General features: G+C 56.3%; 1 protein-coding gene across 3 annotated transcripts; it reads right to left on the bottom strand.

The window, feature by feature from the left end:
* Positions 1-270: 270 nt before the first annotated feature.
* Positions 271-18,106, bottom strand: LOC101100621 (granulocyte-macrophage colony-stimulating factor receptor subunit alpha). 3 transcript variants are annotated; one of them, XM_019823499.3, is made up of 13 exons: positions 17,952-18,057; positions 16,879-17,191; positions 12,883-12,984; positions 11,885-12,027; positions 10,755-10,878; positions 8,219-8,348; positions 7,952-8,124; positions 6,389-6,522; positions 4,513-4,542; positions 3,960-4,095; positions 2,752-2,848; positions 775-856; positions 271-488 (listed from the first exon to the last, which is right to left on the bottom strand). In XM_019823499.3, exons 2-13 carry the CDS (start codon positions 16,985-16,987, stop codon positions 393-395), a joined length of 1,356 nt encoding a protein of 451 aa, XP_019679058.2. In that variant the 5' UTR covers positions 16,988-17,191; positions 17,952-18,057; the 3' UTR covers positions 271-392. The 3 variants fall into 3 exon arrangements, with proteins under 3 accessions (XP_019679058.2, XP_044906889.1, XP_019679060.2); XM_045050954.1 differs by lacking the exon at positions 16,879-17,191 and having other exon boundaries at positions 17,952-18,106; XM_019823501.3 differs by lacking the exon at positions 2,752-2,848 and having other exon boundaries at positions 17,952-18,060.
* Between the last annotated feature and the right edge of the window lie 3,216 nt (positions 18,107-21,322).

Raw genomic sequence — 21,322 nt, 5'->3', positions numbered from 1 at the left:
ACGACCCGATTCCCGAAGCCTGTGAACATGTGACCTTCTGTGACCAACGGGCCCTTACAGGTGATTACGTTCGGGACCCTGAGATGGTCCCTGTACGGGGAGGCCACTGTGCGCACGGGACAAGTGTGTCAGAGGCCACGTCCCAGCCCCACCGGCTGCTGGCAGGGGGATGCCTGAGCCACGGGAGGGAAAGGTTCATTGCTCCCCGGGGGTCAAGGAAGGTGCGTCATGGGGTCGGGACCCAACGGCATTCAACTCCGACTACAGGCATCCTTGCAAAAGACCACGTTGTTTTAAAGTAAAAAAATAGAGCACCGTATAAATAAGTGTTCAAACAATGAAAAGACAAAACGGCTTCCAGAACGTTCCGGGGCTGGAAGCATCTTTGTGGTTCACACGCTCTCCGGGGCGACGGTGACTTCCTCCACGGTTAGGATTTCTTCCTGGTCGATCTTTCCTGTATCCGGGGTGGATTTCTCCCAGATGATCTGGGGAGCACAGGGAGGACGGGGTGTCGGGTTTTCAGGAACCCAGCGAGCGGGGCTCGGGTGGCCGAGGGCTGTGGATGGGAACCGGGGGCCCGGTGGGCGGGGCCGTCCCGTGACCGAGGCATAAAAGGACCGCCTGATGGGACGGCTTGGGACAGGGGCCTCCAGGCATACGGTCTGGCACGTGCAAAGGTCCTGGGGCAGGACCAAGCCTGGGGACCAAGGGAGGGGAAGGAGGCTCACTGCCCACCCCCCGTGCTGGTTCGCTGCCCCCCCCCCCACCTACCTGGTGATCAGTGTGAACGTTCTCACTCCATTTATCCTTGATGTGCGGAATCCGCGGGAATAAGGTCTCTGATGCAAACAACCTGGGGACACAAGGAGCGTGTGAAGGACAGACCGGCATGTAACCTCACCTGTCTGTGACGTGGGACACGTCCTCCTGCCGTGTGAGAAGCCACAGCCACGTTCAGGGAACGATTTCACTGAAGGCTCGAATCTCAGAGAAATGAGCAAACACGAGACAGTCCCTGGGGTATGGGGATGGACTGCAGGATGTGGCCCATCGCGGGCATCCTGGGGGAGCCCGGGGTCCCCAGACATGTCCCCCTGTCCCTCCAACCTTGGAGAGCATGCTTTCCGATCCAGCAGGTTCCTGCCCGCGAGCTGGGTTTATGGTTGGCAGTATTTCCAGCGGCCTGACCTCATTTGTGCATCTGAGCCTGAACAGCTGAGTGCTGTCCCCCCAAAATATATACTCAGGTCCTGAGTCCAGGCACCTGGAAACAGGACCTTGCTGGGAATTTTATCTTTGCAGATGTAATCAAGTTAATGTGAGCTCATCCTGCATGAGGGAACCTAAATCCAATGACGGGTGTCCCTGCCCTGCCTGGATCTGAGTGGTCCTGTCCCCCCTGGATCTTGGGGTCCTGCCCTGCCTGGATCTCAGTGTTTCTGCCTCTTCTGGATCTCAGCGGCCCTGCCCTGCCCGGATCTCAGAGACCCTGCCCTCCTGGATCTCAGTGGCCTTGCCTGGATCTCAGTGCTCCTGCCCTGCCTGGATCTCAGTGGTCCTGCCCTGCCTGGTTCTCAGGGGCCCTGCCCCTCCTGGATCTCAGTGGCCCTGCCCTGCCTGGATCTCAGGGGTCCTGCTCTGCCTGGATCTCAGGGGCCCTGCCCTGCCTGGATCTCAGCGGCCCTGTCCCTCCTGGATCTCAGCAGCCCTGCCCTGCCTAGATCTCAGTGGCCCTGTCCCTCCTGGATCTCAGTGGCCCTTCCCTGCCTGGATCTCAGTGGCCCTGCCCTGCCTGGATCTCAGCGGCCCTGCCCCTCCTGGATCCCAGTGGCCCTGCCCTGCCTGGATCTCAGGGTTCCTGCCCCTCCTGGATCTCAGTGGTCCTTCCCTGTCTGGGTCTCAGACTCTCGTCTCCAATGCTGGGAGATGATTCATTTCTGTTGTTTCAAGACATCTGGTTTGTGGTCATTTTTTCCTGTTTCCACAGGAAACACAAGCAGCTTTTCACAAAGATAAGTGCCCTGGGTAAAGCACGCGCTCTGTCACCGTTCCGGTGGCTGTGGCCCCTGTTCCCGTCTGCTCCCAGGTGCAGGGTCCCTGGGCAACGGGGGTGCCATGGGGCCCCCTCATTCAGCCGGCCAGGAAAGCCCCCCCTTGTCCTGTGCCTTTGGCCACGCGCCTCAGTCCTGAGGGGAATGGCCACCGGATGCCCAGCCAGGACGCGGGGGGCCATCGAGGGCTGGGCACAGGAGGCCACCCAGAGGGTCCCCCCATCGTGCAGGAAGGCCACACTCTGCGAAAATGCCCCAGGTTCGCAAAGCATGCTCTGAACTGGCCTGTAGGTGAGAATTAATTTTTCTGCGTGTGCCTTTCATTCTGAGGCGCGTGTGAGGGGCCCCGAGACCCTGTTAGAGCTGAGGGCACACGTCTGCTGCCCACACAGGAGCCCCCGTTCCCCATGTGCAAATGCCGGAAGACTGGAAGTCGCCGGCTGGGCCCCGAGGCCTCGGTGAGACTCGCACGGGGACAGGAAGCTTTGGCAGAAAGAGAAGCTAAGGTCGGGGGCCCCCAGAGCCCATCCGGCTGAAGGGGGGGTGCACGGGTGGGCTTGGTAGGGCCCCTGGGGGGCTCTGGGGCTGCCCGTCGGGGGGTCCCGACGAGGCCCCCGTTGGCCCGCGTCTACACCGCCCCCTGCTGAGGGCACACCACCGGCTCTGTGAGCTCCATCCAACCCACCAGTGGCGTTACCTTTTCACAAGGCAGCTGAGAATCAGGGCACAGACGAAGGTCCCCAGGACCACGAGCACATAGACATGCACAAAGCTGGCTGTGGCTTGTGTGGAGCCTGGGGAGACAGGGGGACGCACCTCGTACCCCTCAGGGCAGACTGGGGACACACGGCAGTCATTCCCTCGCCGGCTGGCCGAGGAGGAGAAAGGCTCAGAGCGGCAGGGGACCCGCCAAGTGTCCACCCCAAAGCCTTCCTGCAAAGCTGTCCATGAGCCAAAGGGGCCTCTGCATCGTCCACAGCATAACGTGCTCTGACGGTGCGATAAACCGATTTCAAAGGGGACCAAAAAGGCACGCCTGGGAGGCTCCGTCGATTAAGCGTCCGACTTCGGCTCTGGTCATGATCTCACGGTTCATGACTTCAACCCCTGCATCAGGCTCTGCACTGACAGCTCGCAGCCTGGAGCCCGCTTTGGATTCTGTGTCTCTCTCTCTCTCTGCCTCTCCCCTGCTCCTGCTCTGTCTCTCAAAAATAAACATTTAGGGGCTCCTGGGGGGCTCAGTCGGATAAGCGTCCGACTTCGGCTCTGGTCATGATCTCAGAGTTCATGACTTCAACCCCTGCATCAGGCTCTGCGCTCACAGCTCGCAGCCTGGAGCCCGCTTTGGATTCTGTGTCTCCCTCTCTCTCTGCACCCTCCCCTGCTCATGCTCTGTCTGTCTCTGTCTCAAAAATAAATAAAAACATTAAAAAAGACTTTTTTAAATAAAAAAATAAACATTTTAAAAAAAGGACCAAAAACATTAATTAATTTCTAAAAAACAAACCAAATGACGAGTAAATACATTTCAAATCCCCAAAGAAAATAAAAATGGACCAAATAAATAAATTTTAACCTCCAAATAAAATAAAAATGGACCAAATAGATAAGTAAATTTAAAAAATAAAAAAATAAATGCAAATGGACCCCCCCCAACCATACGCATTTCCAGGCATATGGTTTTTTTTTTTCCCCTCTTCGGGCATACGGCTTCAACAAAGTCGCCCTACAAGTCTCAGACCAGGAGACCCCTTCTGGCTGGGGTGGCCGGTTCAGGAGGCTGCGGGGCGTTTGTCCTTCCTCTGAAGGAGCACAGACAAGCGCACGGGAACCCCTGGGTCGTGAGCCTCCAGGGAGACGGGATGGGCTAACAGATGGATTCGGGGGCGCTCCCAGGTCACGTACCAAACTCCACGGGCTGGCTCCAGGCGCTCCAATGCTGTCCCCGTGCGTCCGAGGCCCGTATCGTCACAGTGTGCTTGGGTCTAGGCTCTGGACTCGGGAAGTTGTATTTATTTTCCGATTTGCCGGTCACATCGATCTTTGGACAGAAGAGAAAAGTTTCAAGGCAGGGTCTCCTGTGTTCAGCAAAGAAGGGCTGGGGCGGGACGTGGGGGGGAGCGGGCGGGGGGGAATGCCTTTGCAACGGCCCCACCGAGGCAGCTGACAGGTTCAGAAGCACGCTCCCTCACGGGGCCGAGCATCACAACTGTCTAGAAACACGTGGTCTCGGGGGCTTCCCCAAGTAGAAATCACTCAGCAGGTACAAGGGCCAGGAGCAGAGACGGGGGCTGAGCTAAGCCCCATTGGACAGAAGACGATATGGAAGGTCAGAGTGTCCCTAGGACTTAGGAAACGTCCCCATAAAGGACGTTGATGTCCATCCACTACAGGTGTTTGGCAGGAAGAAATCTGGGTCACGCTCACAGGAATCTTCTGGGTCAGGGTTTTAACTCACCAGTTGATTTCCGGCGTGTTCCTTGTTGTTCTAGAAAAAAACAAACAGAACTAGATGTACTTTTCTGCATTGGGCACATTTTTACAGTTTTCATACGTTGTCCCCTGGGAGTGTGGTCAAGGGTCACACCCTGGGGCCCAGGGGACGGCTGAGGCCCTGTGAGCTGCCTTCACCCCGAGTCACGTGGGGACTGAGGGTGGGACTCATCCACGGAGGGAAATGGGGCCTGATCATGCCTGGGGTTCAAGCCAGTGGCGGATGGGGCCAAGCAAGGGCTGGAGGTCATGTTTGTCTACACTGGGCGCAGCTGGAAGTGGAGAGAGGGCTCTCCCTGTCTACACTAGGCGCAGGTCCACACGGAGCCTAGCGTCCCTCCGTCTACACTGGGCGCACGTCCATATGGAGCCTAGCATCCCCGTGTCCACACTGGGTGCACGTCCATATGGAGCCTAACGTCCCCCCTGTCCACACTGGGCGCAGGTCCATATGGAGCCTAGCGTCCCCCTGTCTACACTGGGCGCACGTCCATATGGAGCCTAGCGGCCTGTCTGTCTACACTGGGCGCAGGTCCATATGGAGCCTAGCGTCCCCCTGTCTACACTGGGCGCACGTCCATATGGAGCCTAGCGACGCCCTGTCTACACTGGGCGCACGTCCATATGGAGCCTAGCGTCCCTGCGCCTACACTGGGCGCACGTCCATATGGTGCCTAGCGTCCCCCTGTCTACACTGGGCGCACGTCCATATGGAGCCTAGCATCCCCCTGTCTACACTGGGCGCACGTCCATATGGAGCCTAACGTCCCCCCTGTCCACACTGGGCGCAGGTCCATATGGAGCCTAGCGTCCCCCTGTCTACACTGGGTGCAGGTCCATATGGAGCCTAGCTTCCCCCCTGTCTACACTGGGCGCAGGTCCATATGGAGCCTAGCAGCCCGTCTGTCTACACTGGGCGCACGTCCATATGGAGCCTAGCGACGCCCTGTCTACACTGGGCGCACGTCCATATGGAGCCTAGCGTCCCCCGTCTACACTGGGTGCAGGTCAATATGGAGCCTAGCAGCCCGTCTGTCTACACTGGGCACACGTCCATATGGAGCCTAGCGACGCCCTGTCTACACTGGGCGCACGTCCATATGGAGCCTAGCGTCCCCCGTCTACACTGGGCGCACGTCCATATGGAACCTAGCAGCCCGTCTGTCTACACTGGGCGCACATCCATATGGAGCCTAGCGTCCCCCTGTCTACACTGGGCGCATGTCCATATGGAGCCTAGCGTCCCCCCTGTCTACACTGGGCGCAGGTCCATATTGAGCCTAGCGGCCCACTGTCTACACTGGGCGCACGTCCATTTGGAGCCTAGTGTCCCCCTGTCTACACTGGGCGCAGGTCCATATGGAGCCTAGCGACGCCCTGTCTACACTGGGCGCAGGTCCATATGGAGCCTAGCGTCGCCCTGTCTATACCGAGTCTCCGGTTGATGAGGAAGAGAGAGTCCGCCTTGCCCCCCCTGGCCTCCCGTGGTCGTGGCGGAGCGAACCTGCCTTGTCTACACTGGGTCCCGGCGGTCCTGGAGGAAAGAACCCCCTTCTCCAGGGGGGTGCCGGCGGCGTGGACGGCCAGGGCCTGTGCGTCCCGCCTCCGCCTGCTCACCTCCAAGCCCCGACGGCTTTCGGGGTGCAGCCGGGGGTGTCCCCTCGCCCTGGGACCGGCCGCGGGGTGACCGTCCCGCGGGGGGCACCGTGTCCTCCTCTGCCCCGCCGCCCCGCCTCACCCATCCCTGCGGGGCCGCGGGCACCGCGCCGTCGCGGCGGGGGGCGGGGCGCTGGTCTGCCCTCTGGGTCGACGCCGTCCGGCCCGGGGCCGAGCGCACTGACCTGTTTCTGGATACGCAGCTGGTAGTTGAAGTCCCAGGCGGACGAGGGGTGTCGCGTCCTGGGCGGGTCCCAGAGGATCTGGCAGTGGGACGGGTTGCAGTCGACGCTGACGTTGTTGGGCGGGCTGTATATTTCTGCGAGGGGGACCGAGGTCACGGCCCTGAGCCCCAGGGGCTCCGGCCCAGGTCCGCCCGCCGGGCGTCAAGGGGCAGCCGGTAGGGGTCCCCCGGAGCACCAAAGGGGACCGCGGGCGGGCGCGTGGGCAGGGCTGGCGGTGCGCTCGCGTGACCGCGTGGTCGGCTGCGGGGAGGGACCCGGGAACCCCGGGGGAGGGAAGGAGGGACGCAGGGGGGGCTGAGCGGGCACGGGGCCACTATGGGGACAGCCGGGCGGAGAGGACGCACGTCCTGACCCGGCGAGCGGCGAAGGGATACCCCGCGGGGTGGGTGGCGCCAAGGCTGGAAACTTGCGGTCTGTGTCTCCTCCCGGCGGCCACATTCGGTCCTCAACCACCGGAGGTGGGAGGGGGCGCGTTCCGTTCCCGGTCCTTTCGGGACGGCACGCAGCCTTCCTTACGCAGACACGACTCCTTAAACCGCTGCCCCTTGGGGCCCCCAGCCCCTCTCCCATCCCCCCGGCCCCTCGCCGAAGTCAGAGGAGGGAACTGAGAATTCAAAGCCACGGAGCCTGCGGTTGGTAACCCTGGCAACCGGCCCCCACCCGGAGCGCTTTTAGCGGTCACCTCGTTAACATAACAAAAGACACATTCATGGCTCTGGACCCCGGGAAATTCAAAGGCTCTGGTCAGCCCTGGGCCACAGAGCCGGGAGGGAGACCCAGAGCGGCTGATCGGAAGTCACAGTATCACAGGGCTGAAGTTTGCAATCATCTTGGGGCCTCCTGGGTCCAATAAAGGTCTTAGAAACATGGAGAAGAAGAGAGAAAAGTCGGGATTCCCTCGGAAGGAAGGTGGCCACGTCTGGGCCAGGGGACGTTTGTCCTGCTGTGACAGTCCCAGGGGCCCCAGCGGCCACCTAGAGCTCCCCCAACAGGTGGCTCTGCAAGAGGGGGCTGGGGGAGACGTGAGCTGGCATCCGTTTGTCAACGGGGTCCCCCCAAAAGGCAAGAGAAGGCTGTGCCCGCTACCACGTGGGGAGGTCCACAAGCGAGCCCGAATTCCCCTCCCGCCACCTCCCGGGTCCGAATGTCCCCCTCTGTCCTGCTGGGACTTCACTGTGGGGGCCTGGGGGGGGTCTCTGGCTTCCTCCGGTGGGAGGTGGGGGGCATGGGCACCACACCTTTTCTCCACGCCGAGTTCAGAGTAGAAGGGGTGCTGGCCCCCTTACTCGGCCGCCTTCCAGGAGGAAGGAACCGTATGGACACCTCGACTCGGGGTCTCTGGCCTCCAGAGCTGCGAGAGAATACATTTCCGTTCTTCCAACCCCCCCAGTTTGTGGCCAGGTGCTAACAGCAGCCCCAAGAAACGCGGGCTGGTGTCCCAGCAAATCCTGTTCCAAGCTCGCCTGCCAAGCATGGGTTCACCCCACAGGACGCCCTTCTCACCTATTTTTTTCAAGGACAAAATCGTATCAAAAAACTGGACCGCTGTCTCTCGGCTGGTACCGTTCACCAGGAAGTAATTGCGGAACGTTAATCCCGACAGATCGTGCAGGTGACATCCGACGTGGGTTCCTGAGTCCGTCACGTAATGAGGACACTCTCTTTCCCTTTTTTCCCTACAAGATTCCAAGGTGTTCGGAGACCAGTCAGGGCTTACCCCCCCTCCCGCCCTGTGCTTTTCAAGGCCGCCTACACAAGGTCGACACTTACTTAAAGTCTTGTATGTACAAGAAATATTGGACGTCATCAGGCGCAGCCCGACCTTTCGCCCAAGTGCAGTTCATGAAGTTCACGTTGTAGATAAAACAGGAGAAGTTTTGGGCAGCGGTGCCCTCGCCACCTAAGAAGACACAAGAAGGAAACAATCTGGGCAAATGAACCACATGCTTGGAGCCTCTACCGAGCATTCAAACAATAGTTCGTTCCAGCCCTTCTTAAACACGTCCAAAAAATGGAAGAAGAGGAAACACTTCCAAATTCATTTTGTTTTATTTACTTTTTATTTCGAGAGGGAGAGAGAGGTGGGAAGGGGCAGAGAGAGAGAGGAAGAGAGAGAATCCCAAGCAGGCTCAGTGCTGTCAGCGGGAAGCCTGATTGATGCAAGGCTCAAACTCATGACCTGAGCCGAAATCGAGAATTGCACGCTTAACAGACTGAGCCACCCAGGTGTCCCCCAAATTCATTTCATGAGAACAGGATCACCCTGAAGCCAAAGTCTCATACACACACGGAAGGAAAGAAAATCACATCCCGATATCCAAAAATTCAATATCCATTCATGATTGAAAAAAAAAAAAACCTTTCAATAAAATATGTAAAGAAAGAATTTGCCTCAACACAATAAAGGACAGATGTAAAAAAGCCCATAGCTAACAGCAATGGAAAAAAACAGAAAGCTTACCTTGTAAGGTAAGAAATGAGTCTACTGTAGGCACTCTCACCAGCTCGATTTAAATTTTTTTTAATGTTTATTTATTTTTCAGAGACAGATAGAGCGTGAGCAGGGGAGGGGCAGACAGAGAGAGGGAGACACAGAATCGGAAGCAGGCTCCAGGCTCTGAGCTGTCAACACAGAGCCCGACGTGGGGCTCGAACTCACAGACTGTGAGATCATGACCTGAGCTGAAGTCGGTTGCTTAACCGATTGAGCCACCCAGGCGCCCCATCACCACCTCAATTTAAACATAGCATGGGAAATCCTAGCCAGAGCAATTAGACAAGAAAAAGAAATAAACATATCAAAATTTTAAAAAAAATCAAGATTATCTGTTTGCTGATAATATAATCATACGTGTACAAAAAACCCCTAAAAACTAAACAAACAAAAACACTTTAATTTTTTAAAAATTTTTAAAAATATTTATTTATTTTTCAGAAAGAGAGAGACACAGAGTGGAAGCAGGGGAGGAGCAGAGAGAGAGGGAGACACAGAATCCATAGCAGGCTCCAGGCTCTGAACTGTCAGCCCAGAGCCCGACGTGGGGCTCGAACTCATGAACCGCGAGATCATGACCTGAGCCAAAGTCTGCTGCTCAACCAACTGAGCCACCCAGGTGCCCCAAAAAACACTTTTATTATAGTTAATAAATAAATGTAATAAAGTTGCAGGATACAAAATCAGCATACAAAAATCAGCAGTACTTGTATACTCTAATGGCAACCCGTTTAGGAAGAGAATTAAGAAAATAATTCCAGGGTGCCCGACTGGCTCAGCTGGTAGAGCATGTGACTCTTGATGTTGGGACTGTGGGTTTGAGCCCCACATTGGGTGTAGAGATTACTTAAAAATAAGAAAAATTTAAAAAAGGAAATAATCCCTTTGTTCTGATAGCAACAAAAGGAATACAATACTTAGGAATAAACTGAACCAAGAAGGTGAAAGATGTGTATACTGAATATTATCTGACATTGATGAAGAAAATTTAAGAACACACAGACGAGGGGCGCCTGGGTGGCTCAGTCCATTAAGCATTTGACTCTGGGTTTGGGAGGAGAAGGAGAAGAAGGAGGAGGAGGAGGAGGAGAAGTGGGAGGAGGAGGAGGAGGAGGAGAAAACAACAAAAGAAAACAAACAAACAAACACAACAAAAGACCCCCCAAAACTGAAACAACCTGAATAGGGCAAAGGACCTCAATAGACATTTTTCAGAAGAATATACACAGATGGCCAACGGCTACGTGGGAAGATACTCCACATCACTCATCATCAAAGAAATGCGAATCAAAGCCGCAAGGAGCTGTCGTCTCACACCCGCTAAATGGCTATTATGAAAAAGTGGAGAGATAAATACCAGTGAGGGTGTGGGCAACAGGGAACCCTGTGCACTGCTGGTGGGAATGTGAGTGAGTGCAGCCACTGTGGAAAAATTCGGAAGTTTCTCTAAATATTCACCGCAGAACTCTCATATGGCCCAGCAATCCCTACTTTTGGGTCTACACCCAAAGGAAACGAAATCTGGATCCCCAAAAGGTATACACACCCCCATGTTCATTACGGCACACATTCACAATAATGTGAATCATCATTCATTATGATTCGCGATAGCCAAGGTGTGGACACAGCCTAAACGGTGTTGCTGAATGGATGGATACAGAAGATGTGATGTATACACACGATGGAGTAGTATTCAGTTACAAAAAGAAGGTGTTATGTATGCTAAGTGAGCAAAGTCAGACAAGAAAGACAAAATTGGGCATGCCTTGAGGGTAATGATGTCCAGAAGGATCACTGTGATGTTTTCCCTACCTGGGTTAGCGTAGACCAGTTTTTCTGGAATCGGTCCTTGGGTGCTATTTACTTTAACCACGAACGTGACTCCCCCATGGAGAGAATCATGGGAAAAGTTGCAGTGACAGTCTTTGTTCTTGGGCTAAAAAGATGCAACCAGTCAGCGCATTAGGAAATTTTTTCTTCTCATCTGGATGTCGTCTGTTCATCCACTGACCCCGTGAAGTCACCACCACCCATGCACACTCTCTGGGTGGGTGTTGGCGTGCCAACGCGTAGGTGGGACCTCAACCCTGCAGTGTATAGTGTTGTTTAGAAGGCGGGAACAGAGGCCTTCTTTCACTGGGGCCCTCAGTCACCAGAGATCTGGTTAAAATGCAGATTCTGGCTCAGTAGGGTCCAGGCGGGGGGTTTTCTTGTCCTGTCTCAAACCCCTCATACAGTCACAGGCTTCATGTTACCATTGTATCTGGTGAGCCTTGTGACCTTGTTTTCATCGAACACTCGGGACTACTGCTATGTGTTTCTTGGGATTAAGTCCGCCGTGTGGATGAGTTTGGATGGATCCACCGGGCAAAAGGCTGCAGTTTCTGCTGGGAGGACAGCGGTTCCCCTAAGCAACACCCTCTGACGGGACACCAAAGCCTGAAAATCACAGAATAAGCCATATGTCTTCCCCCTGATCACTGTTGTTGGACATTCCGTCTCCCGGAAAGTGCCCCCTGGAAATTCTGGGCACATTCGGGTTCCCGATCGGAATCTGCCCTTGTGGCCCTGGGTCCCGCATCCCACCAGATTGTCTCATTTTGCCCTCTCTCGGTGGGTGATCATCCCCAAGGGTCCCACCCTACAGCCTGTGACAGGTCTAACCTCATAGGAGCTTTGAGCTGGGCATCCTTTCTGGGGAGCCCCGCCCTCCCTTTCCTTTTGGGGTAAGACATTTTCCAAGGAGTTGCTAAGTCCCCCAGGGAATCGGGCCCCCAGGCACCTTTTGGACACGGGCCAGCCCTTATCTCTCTGGTACATCTAGAACCGTGATGTGTCCCAACGTCATACCCATGCTGTTCATTCCCACCTGTTGTAGCCTTATTGCTAACGTGAAGAGAGCCTCATGAAGGATACCAGATGACTTTATCAGATCATCTTACCTTTTTTCTGATCTCTCCTTTCTCCTTGTGGATCATCACACATTCGAGGTAGGTAGTGTTTTCTTTGCAGTCCCAACTCAGTTCCATTGTCCTTCGGTCAAACTTCATATTTAGACTGGGGACCCATTCCGTGGTTGGAACATCTGAAAGACGTAGCCACCAGATTCAGAAGTTGACCTTTTCCCATCGTCACGCTGACCCATCCCGTACCTTGTAAGCAAAGATCAAGGCTGGGACATGCTGTGCCCTTCCCCTGTCCCACCCCAGGTGGCCCCAGGGCATTGGCACATCCTCAGAATCTGCCCCCCTTCCCATCTCCCCTTCCTGCCTGGATCTCCGTGCCTTTTCTCCACGTGAGGACGCCTACCGTGTACATGAGACAAGACCAACCAAGTGAGAACCAGCAGAGACTATTTTTACTGCGAGCTCGCCACGGTGAGGGAGTCGGCCACCATCGGCGGCACTTGTCAGAGACTCAAGGGCGGACAGAGGGGAGGGCAGGTTTCACAGTGGACAAGCGGGGCCATTCGGTTGTGCCCCGAGCAGAGGCTGTGGGTGTGGGGGAGATCACGTGACTCCCTAGAAGCGGGGCGCCCCTGTGATACGTTAGGACAGCGCATCGGGCTTCCTCCGGTTGGTCCTGAGGCAGAAGTGGTATCAGAAAGCAGGGAAGGTGTCAGTTCGTGACCAAATCCCGGACATAACCCAGCCGAGAAAGTCTTTGACGGTCAACAGAACTCTGACAACACGGATGCATTTAGAGAACACGTCCAGCCAGCTTGTGCACAGCCCTGGACCCAGGGCACTCCGGAGTGAGCAGACCTCATCAGCATCACGTGCAACGCACACAGCAGGGGCCAGGCTGGACAGCACAGACGTTGTGCAGGCGCGTAAGGTGCGGGAGGACCCAGAGACCTCACGTGTCAGGACGTGTCCCCAGGGACACAGGACGCGGAATGAGGCGGGCAGAAAAGGGTCAGACAGCTTCACGCCCTTACCCTGGTGCTCCTGAGTCAGGGGTAACGCTGGGTCCAGCAGCATACAGAACAGGATGGTTGTGGCCAAGGGTCCCAGGGGGCGGCTGGGAGGACGAGGAAGCCCTGGAAAGAGGGACAGTCACACTGTGAGGAGATCAGCTCTCACTAGGGGTCTCGGCAGGAGGACCCAGACAGGATTCCCCACAGGACCATCCCCAAGCTGATGGCCAGCCCGCTGGTCTGCCTGGGGTCACTGCAGGTTACAACCGGTCTCAGGGGGTCCCCAGAACCGAGGGCTTGGCCTGCAGTCTGGACACGGGCTCCAGCCCACCCTGTGTCCTCTGTGTCCCTGCGGTGAGTTGACCACATGCTTTGGAGTCATTCCCGTCTGTAATCTAGTGGAGGAGATAGATGTCCGCGGGGCCCTTATTACGACGTCCACCATGCTGACATCAGGATGGACACGTCTCTGGGCATGTTATTGTGCCCACCACAGGTACCAAGATCCACTCACTCCCTAGGGCTCAGGGCTGAGTCCAGGATGGGCACCAACTTGATGGCCATGTTGCACACAAAACAACAGTGGAGACAGAGAGTCAGGGTCCTTCCCAGGCTGCTGGACTGTGAATGAGGTCCTGGCTCCACATTCTCTGCCTCCCGGACACGTCTGGACCATCTCTGACCAGGGTCCGGGTGGAACGCAGGCTCCCCAAGCCCTTCCCCAGGCTACGCCTTCATTTGTCAAAGAAATGCATTCCGGTTCCACCTGAAGAGAATGGCCTGGGCTGTCCACCTACTCAAGAGCCCGCATGACCAAGAAACCAGGAACCCACTCACTGACTTCTCTCTTCTCCAGAATCAGCTTCCTGTGAGAGGCAGGTTACAAAATGATCTCCCCGCACAGCGTGGATGGAGATTGACCAGTGCCCCGCGAATCTACCCTGCAAATTCACACGTCCACCACATTGATGAGGCTTGACTCATGGTCCAGATGAGTCTTGAAGCCACACCCGATATGTCACAGTACTTGGGAGAAAATTACACACACTCCTATTAATTTCTCATTCGGCTGACTCTTGTCTGGTTCATACAATTTTAATTTTCTAATTTGTATTAAAAATTTTTTAACTAAAAAAATTTTTTTGCTGTTTATTTTCGAGAGGCAGAGACAGACACAGAGCACGAGCAGGGGAGGGACAGAGAGAGAGGGAGACACAGAATCCAAAGCAGGGTCTAGGCTCTGAGCTGTCAACACAGAGCCCGACGTGGGGCTCGAACTCACAGACTGTGAGATCATGACCTGAGCTAAAGTCGGACGCTTAACCGATTGAGCCACCAGGTGCCTCCAAAATGTTTTTTTTTTAATGCTTATTTATTTTTGAGACAGAGAGAGACAGAGCATGAACGGGGGAGGGTCAGAGAGAGGGAGACACAGAATCCGAAACAGGCTCCAGGCTCTGAGCTGTCAGCCCAGAGCCCGACGCGGGGCTCGAACTCACAGAGTGTGAGATAGTGACCTGAGCCGAAGTCGGCTGCTCAACCGACTGAGCCACCCAGGCGCCCCTCCAAAATGTTTTTAATAGGAGTACAGTTGACACACACTCTGATTCTGTCTTAATAATTAGAATGGATTTGGGGCGAGTAGAAAAAGAAATGATAGGTCAGGTTTCCATTGAGGTAGTAACAATATTTTGAGGTTTCTCTTTTTTTTAACTTCTTTTTTTAAAAACTTGAGTTTTGCAACTATCGAAATAAAAGAGGAAAATAAAAAGGGGTAAGTGCACAGAGAGATATGGAGGAGCTTAAATAATTTACTAAGTGAAAGAAGGCAGGTTGAAAATGATACGTCCTGTATGATTCCAACTCTATGACATTCTGGAAAAGGAAAAAGTATGGAGACAGAAAGAAGTGAGCTGTCTTCAGGGTTGGGGGAGGGACAGATGGGCAGATGGGGCAGAGAGGATTTTTAGGGCAGTGAAACTACTCTGTTATCATCCTATAACGGTGGATCCATGTTGTTACACATCTGTCCAAACTCAAAGAATGTCCAACACCAAGAGTTACTCTAATGTAAACCGTGGGCTTTAATCAATAATCACGTATCAATATTGGTCCATCAGTTATAACAGCTGTGCCGCACTGATGCCAAATATTAATAATGGGGGAGACTAGGTCCAAGGGGAAGCACATATATAGGAATCCCTTAATTTTGACTTAAATGTTTCTGTAAACCTAAAACTGCTCTTAAACACAAAAACAAAGTCTATTAAAAACTTTTTCAACACGTAAGGACAAAAACAAAGGGATCTGGTCAGATAAAGCTGCACTCAACAGAGAACACCTGATGCTACGCTTGGGTTTGGGGTGGGGTCTTGTGGTCTGCCCACCATCTCCCTGGTGGTATTTTTGCTGGGGTTCGTTCCTTGGTGATTGTTGTTGTCACTTGTCAGTTGTAACGAGGGTCTTAGGTCTCTAAGTATTTCTCTCCTTCTCAGCCACTAACTGCCTCTGCTGTTTCCTCCTGCTTTTGTGTTCCCTATGACCTCATCCTTTTAACTCCTTATCTTTCCTTGGAGGTTCTGCTCTCTCTCTCTCTCTCGTACCACACATGATGGTGTTTTCTGTAATTTCCTTGTGTTAATGGTCTATGTTTTCTATCTTTTCTAAACACTCCCTCTTTACTCTTGGTGTATTAGCTCCTCGGGTGCTGACAGAACAGATAGCCACAAATTTCCTTTCTTCCTTCCCATTTCTCTTCCCTCCCTCCTTGCATCCTTTCTACTTTCTTTCCTTCCTTCCTTCTTTCCCTTCTTCCTCCCGCTTCCTTCCTTCCTTCCTTCCTTCCTTCCTTCCTTCCTTCCTTCCTTCCCTCCCTCCCTTCTTTCCTTCCTTCCTTCCCTTCCTCCCTTCCTCCCTCCTTGCCTTCCTCCCTCCCTCCCTCCTTCTGTCCTTCATTCCTTCCTTCCTTCATTTTGTCCCTTCTTTCTTCCCTCCTTTTTCCCACCTCCCTCCCTCTCTCTCACCAAGTCCTTTCCCATTTCGTCCAGTGTCTGCTTTCTGGCTGCCTCCATCCAGCCGGTCCCTCTCTTCATGGGCTCTCTTCCTCTCCCCCTGGGCCCCCCTTAAGCTCCCTCTCCTGTCTCCCTCCCACGCATGGCCAGTTCAGCACATCTGGGCTCCTCTCTCCCCCACGTCCAGCCCCACCCAGGGGCTCCTCCCTCTGTAGGAGCTACAGGCCCCCGCCTTGCTGCTCCCTGCCCCACAGACCTCTGAGCTGTGGGGGATCATTCCTCACCACCTGCCTCCTTTCCCACTCACTCTGTGCAGTGACAGGCGGCCTGCCTACTGAGGACTCTTCTAGATGCCCAGCCCCTTCTCCCCTGCTGTGCACCACTTTCTCCGGCTGGAGCCCAACGGTGCAGAATCCAGCCAGCTCCCCACATGCCAGGGTGCACACCTGAGCCACCGTGCACCTGGGGAGCTGCCCCCGGCCTCAAATTCCTGCCTCCCAACCTCCCAGAGCCCACCCTGCCCGCAGGGCACCACACTTGCTATAAAAGAGGAAATGAAAGCGGGGACCAGACCTGTCCCAACTTCCCGGCCTCCCCCGCACCTAGCAGTCCAGAGCTATGGCGACCTTCCAGCTTCCTCCGTCTGCAGGCTGAACCCTGCCCCACCCAGGCCTTCCCAGGCTTGTTTTCCGTTCACCCCCGTAAACGTCTCGAATCCGCGTTTCTCCTCCTTTTTCCAGCCTCCCGTACCACCTGCTTGGGGGCTGCACACGCAGCAGGTGCCTGTGGATGGACGCCCGCCCCACCGCCCCAGTGTACCCGCCGCCCTGAATTACTGCACCGAAATTTGCCCCCGCCTGGACCTGTTCCCCATTCTGCTTCCTCTGCACTGACCCCTGCCTGTTTCTTCTTGCTCATGGTGATGGAGCAAAACCATCAACTTCTGTAAACTGGATGAAAGAAAAAAAAGAAAAACCCAAAAGCAAACAACTGGGTTGTTTCATACCCAAGGGTGGCGGGCAGGGGACCCACGGGAGGGTTGCTCTTTTGACTGGATGGTTAGTCACGTTGTGCGGCTCTTGGCCGAGGATGCCGACAGTCCCCAAGGAGGACATTGCGGTGAAGCGTGAAGTCACTGGTGCCGTGATGTCTCAGGCGCCTGGTGTGGTGAGCGTAGGCACCTCCCACGGGGTTCCTGGTTTCCCTGCTCACGCCCGTCCTGGGGGGCAGCTCCTACCGGCCTCACTCCGCCGGATGGGAAAATGCCATCCGGCGGGGCAGGGGGGTAGGATCTCGTGCTTCCTTGAGTTTATCTTTGCCTTGATTTTTAAAAACAGGCAAAACGCAGACGATATAAAATCCACCCTTTCAACATTTCGCGCATCGGCAACGTTCAGGCATCCTCCCCACCTGAGCCGGGGCGTCCTCAACCCCCCAAAAGGGGGACCCCGTGCCCACTGCTCGACACTACTCACGTTCCTCCTGCCAACCTGGACCCGCCCGGGCTGCGTGTCTCCAATGAATGGTGACCACATAGCACTGCCCTCCTTTGCGTCCACTGCCTACCCAACTTTCCCGTCTTCTCTTGGTTGTCACCAGACGCGGATGCGCTCCATCACCACGTCATTGTCCCCAGAGACACCTGCTACCCAGGCCGGCTGGCAGATCTGCACTTGCTTGCCAGGGGCTTTGACATGAGCGACCATCAGGAACGTGTATCCCCAGGATCTGGGAAGCACCGTTGCCCGTATGGAAGACCGTGTGTACGTGGTACTTCTGAGCGCATCCAAGCCTCCGGAGTAAGTCCCGAGTGGTTTCCGGGATCCCCACAGCCTTGCACGGGGGGCTCAGCCTGGTCCCGGTGCAAGTGGGCTCATCCATCCCTGAGGCTAATTCAGACCCTCCGACACCGCGCCCACGTGCTGTTGCAATTTCCCCCCCTCTGCGCGGGCGCCCCCCATCCGGATTTTCCCATTCCTCCCCCTCAGGTGCTCCCTGACGGCCAGTGTCAGCGGCAGGAACAGGTACCACGGTGACAAGGCGCATCAGAGACTCAGACAGGGAAGGAACCCGCCTTACCCCAGGGCTCCAGCCTCCGCGCTGGCCACCTGCTTTCTCTCTCTGTTTCCCGGCGCGCTGCCATCTGGCCGCTGTGTCAGGCGGCTCTGGGCCGTGTCAGAAAGTGAGGACCGTGATTGCACTGCAGGGGCATTTCAGCCGACACTTCCCTTTTCTGCTCAGCGCCCGCCCCCTTCCTGTGATGCGGGCTCCTTCCATACGGTCGGGACCCCTGTCCGCGGTCAGTGGAAGCCTCGGCTTGTCCGCGCTCCTGGAGAGCTGACCTGGGGCGTGACCCCCTCCCGTCCAGCATCCGTGTGCACAAGCACGTGTCCCCGAGTGCAGGCTGACGGCTCAGGGCGCATTTTGTTATCCTTCGCGTGCGTGGCCGCGGGAGGCTGTTGGGACACCTGCCCACCCTCCCCACGTCCATGGAGACAGGACAACTGTAAGCCCACGCGTCCCCTGTCTCGGGCTCTGCCAAGCCCCTCTACATGGGCCCGATTTTCCCCTCTGGCTTCTGTTGTATGAAGTCAGGGCCACGGGCGCAACAGCTTTGCGGACTTCTGCGAGTCCTGCTGAATCTCCGAACCCAAGGGCGGCAACGGGACTTTCTCTAAGAATAACCACATGCACTCCGTGTTCCCTTTTCTTCTTTCTCTCTTTGGGCCTCGGGGTTTTACCTGACACAGTAGGTTTTCAGCTTTGTTGAAGGTGACGTGTAACCTTGGCTATAAGGTCACCTTCTGAGAATCGAATGTGGTAGCCATCAGAGGCCACGATCTTCCAAAAACTCACAGCGAGGAAACGGTCAACTTGTCCCTACAGCTCCAGCCCTTGTCCCCACTGTCGCTCCAGCCACATCGATGTGCTGGGCTGGGCGTCCCTCGGGGCCCGGGGGCATCGCGGGAAAGCTGGTGCCTCTCGCTCACTCTGGGGAGCTCATTCGTGCCCGCGTGTGCAGGTGGAGACCTGGAGGCTGTCTTCCTCTCCGATGCACGCCAAGGACTGGTTTCTGGACCACCTCCCTTGAAAACAAGACAGTTCATCAAGCAGAGTTGCTGCTGCTGCTGATGGTGGTGGTGGTGATGCTCACCCTGCCCCACGTGGATCTCAGGGGTCCTGCTTCTCCTGGATCTCAGGGGCCCTTCCCATCCTGGATCTCACTGGTCCTGCCTGGATCTCAGGGGTCCTGCCCCTCCTGGATCTCACTGGTCCTGCCTGGATCTCAGGGGTCCTGCCCCTCCTGGATCTCAGTGGTCCTGCCCTGCCTGGATCTCAGTGGTCCTGCCCTGCCTGGATCTCAGTGGCCCTGCCATGCCTGGATCTCAGCGGTCCTGCCCTGCCTGGGTCTCAGGGGCCCTGCCCTCCCTGGATCTCAGGGGCCCTGCCCCGCCTGGATCTCAGGGGCCCTGCCCCGCCTGGATCTCAGTGGCCCTGCCCTCCTGGATCTCAGTGGTCCTGCCCTGCCTGGATCTCAGTGGTCCTGCCCTGCCTGGGTCTCAGGGGCCCTGCCCTCCCTGGATCTCAGGGGCCCTGCCCCGCCTGGATCTCAGAGGCCCTGCCCCGCCTGGATCTCAGTGGCCCTGCCCCACATGGATCTCAGGGGTCCTGTTCCTCCTGGATCTCAGTGGTGCTCCCCTGCCTGGATCTCAGTGGTCCTGCCCCTCCTGGTCTCAGTGGCCCTGCCCTGCCTGGGTCTCAGTGGCCCTGCCCTGCCTGGATCTCAGCGGCCCTGCCCTGCCTGGATCTCAGTGGCCCTGCCCCTCCTGGTCTTAGTGGCCCTGCCCTGCCTGGGTCTCAGTGGCCCTGCCTCTCCTGGATGTCAGCAGCCCTGCCCTGCCTGGATCTCAGTGGCCCTGCCCTGCCTGGATCTCAGAGACCCTGCCCTGCCTGGGTCTCAGTGGCCCTGCCCTGACTGGATCTCAGTGGTCCTGCCCTGACTGGATCTCAGTGGCCCTGCCTCTCCTGGATGTCAGCGGCCCTGCCCTGCCTGGATCTCAGTGGCCCTGCCCTGCCTGGATCTCAGCGGCCCTGCCTGGATCTCAGTGACCCTGCCCCTCCTGGATCTCAGCGACCCTGCCCCGCCTGGGTCTCAGTGGCCCTGCCCTGCCTGGATCTCAGTGGTCCTGCCCCTGCTAGATCTCAGGGGTCCTGCCCCTTCTGGATCTCAGGGGTCCTGCCCCTCCTGGATCTCAGCAGCCCTGCCCTACCTGGATCTCAGTGGTCCTTCCCTGCCTGGATCTCAGCAGCCCTGTCCCTCCTGGATCTCAGGGGTCCTGCCCCTCCTGGATCTCACTGGTCCTGCCCCTCCTGGATCTCACACTGGCCTGCATTGCTGGGGAAGGATCAATTCCTACTGTTTCAAGCCTCTCGGATGGAATCCTTTGTCACTACATCCTGAGGAAACTGACATATGCCCTTTCTTGTTTCTCCTTGTTTCTGTCAGATGAGGGGCTCAGGCGGGTTCCCATGACCCGGTCCTGACAGGCAGCGGAGGTTTCTGGTTACGTCTTCCTCACCGTCCTCTGGAAGTGGGTCTCAGGTCCCCACACCGGGGGGCCCTGCCTGTCATCCTTTCTTGCCCTCACTCCCCAGCGCCCCCAGATGTGGAGTATTTACTCGGTTATTCTTCTCTCTGCCTTTCCGGAAACAAGGTCGCGTGTTCCTGAGCCTCCAGAACAGGCCCAGAACGGCAGATGGAGTGACTTGCTCCAAGAACTAAGCTCTACGATGAATCCCCGAACCTGTGGTCTGCTCCCAGTCCCGGAGGTGTGCGCCCTGGCCTGTGGACGTGGGGAGAGTGACACGTTTTCCTGGGCTCCCACGTGGTCGGGGAGTCAGCAACGCTGTGAAGGGTACCAGCCCTCCCTGCCTCGTCTCCCGACGCTGGCCGGGACGCCCAGCCTCCTCCTCCATAATGAGGGATGTCCGTCTACAAGGGGCTTTCCGTTGTCCTGACCTATAGTTCCCTCTGAGCTGACGGCAGCTGTGGTCCCCGAGTCCCTTCTGTTCCTTTTCTTAGAGGCGGGAACAGCCGTCAGCAGTTGGGCGGGAAGGGACCCAAAGCTCGGTGACAGAAGTGAGAAAGACAGGCCTGCACCCATAGCCCATCTTGAGGAGAAGCCATGGGATGTCCTACGTGACCCCGGGAGGCACAAGCCCACCGAGGGAGAGGCTCCGAGAGGGGGAATCGGGAGAATCGCTTCGAACATAGGAGGTCTCGCATGGCACACGGAGCCCCCGACGCTGTCCCTTTGGATCCACCGCGAACAAGAAACATGGCTGGAAAACATGGCAGACCTGGGACCCAGCCTTGAGCAGACAGGACACTTCGGCACCTTACGCTATTCCTACAACTCGCGGATGGTCTGAGGGGAGAGTGTTTTACC

This window comes from Felis catus, chromosome X (genome assembly GCF_018350175.1).
Source record: "Felis catus isolate Fca126 chromosome X, F.catus_Fca126_mat1.0, whole genome shotgun sequence".
NCBI lineage: Eukaryota > Metazoa > Chordata > Mammalia > Carnivora > Felidae > Felis > Felis catus.
The sequence above is the reverse complement of the archived record's forward strand: the minus strand, read 5'-3'. Positions and strand labels throughout refer to the sequence as shown.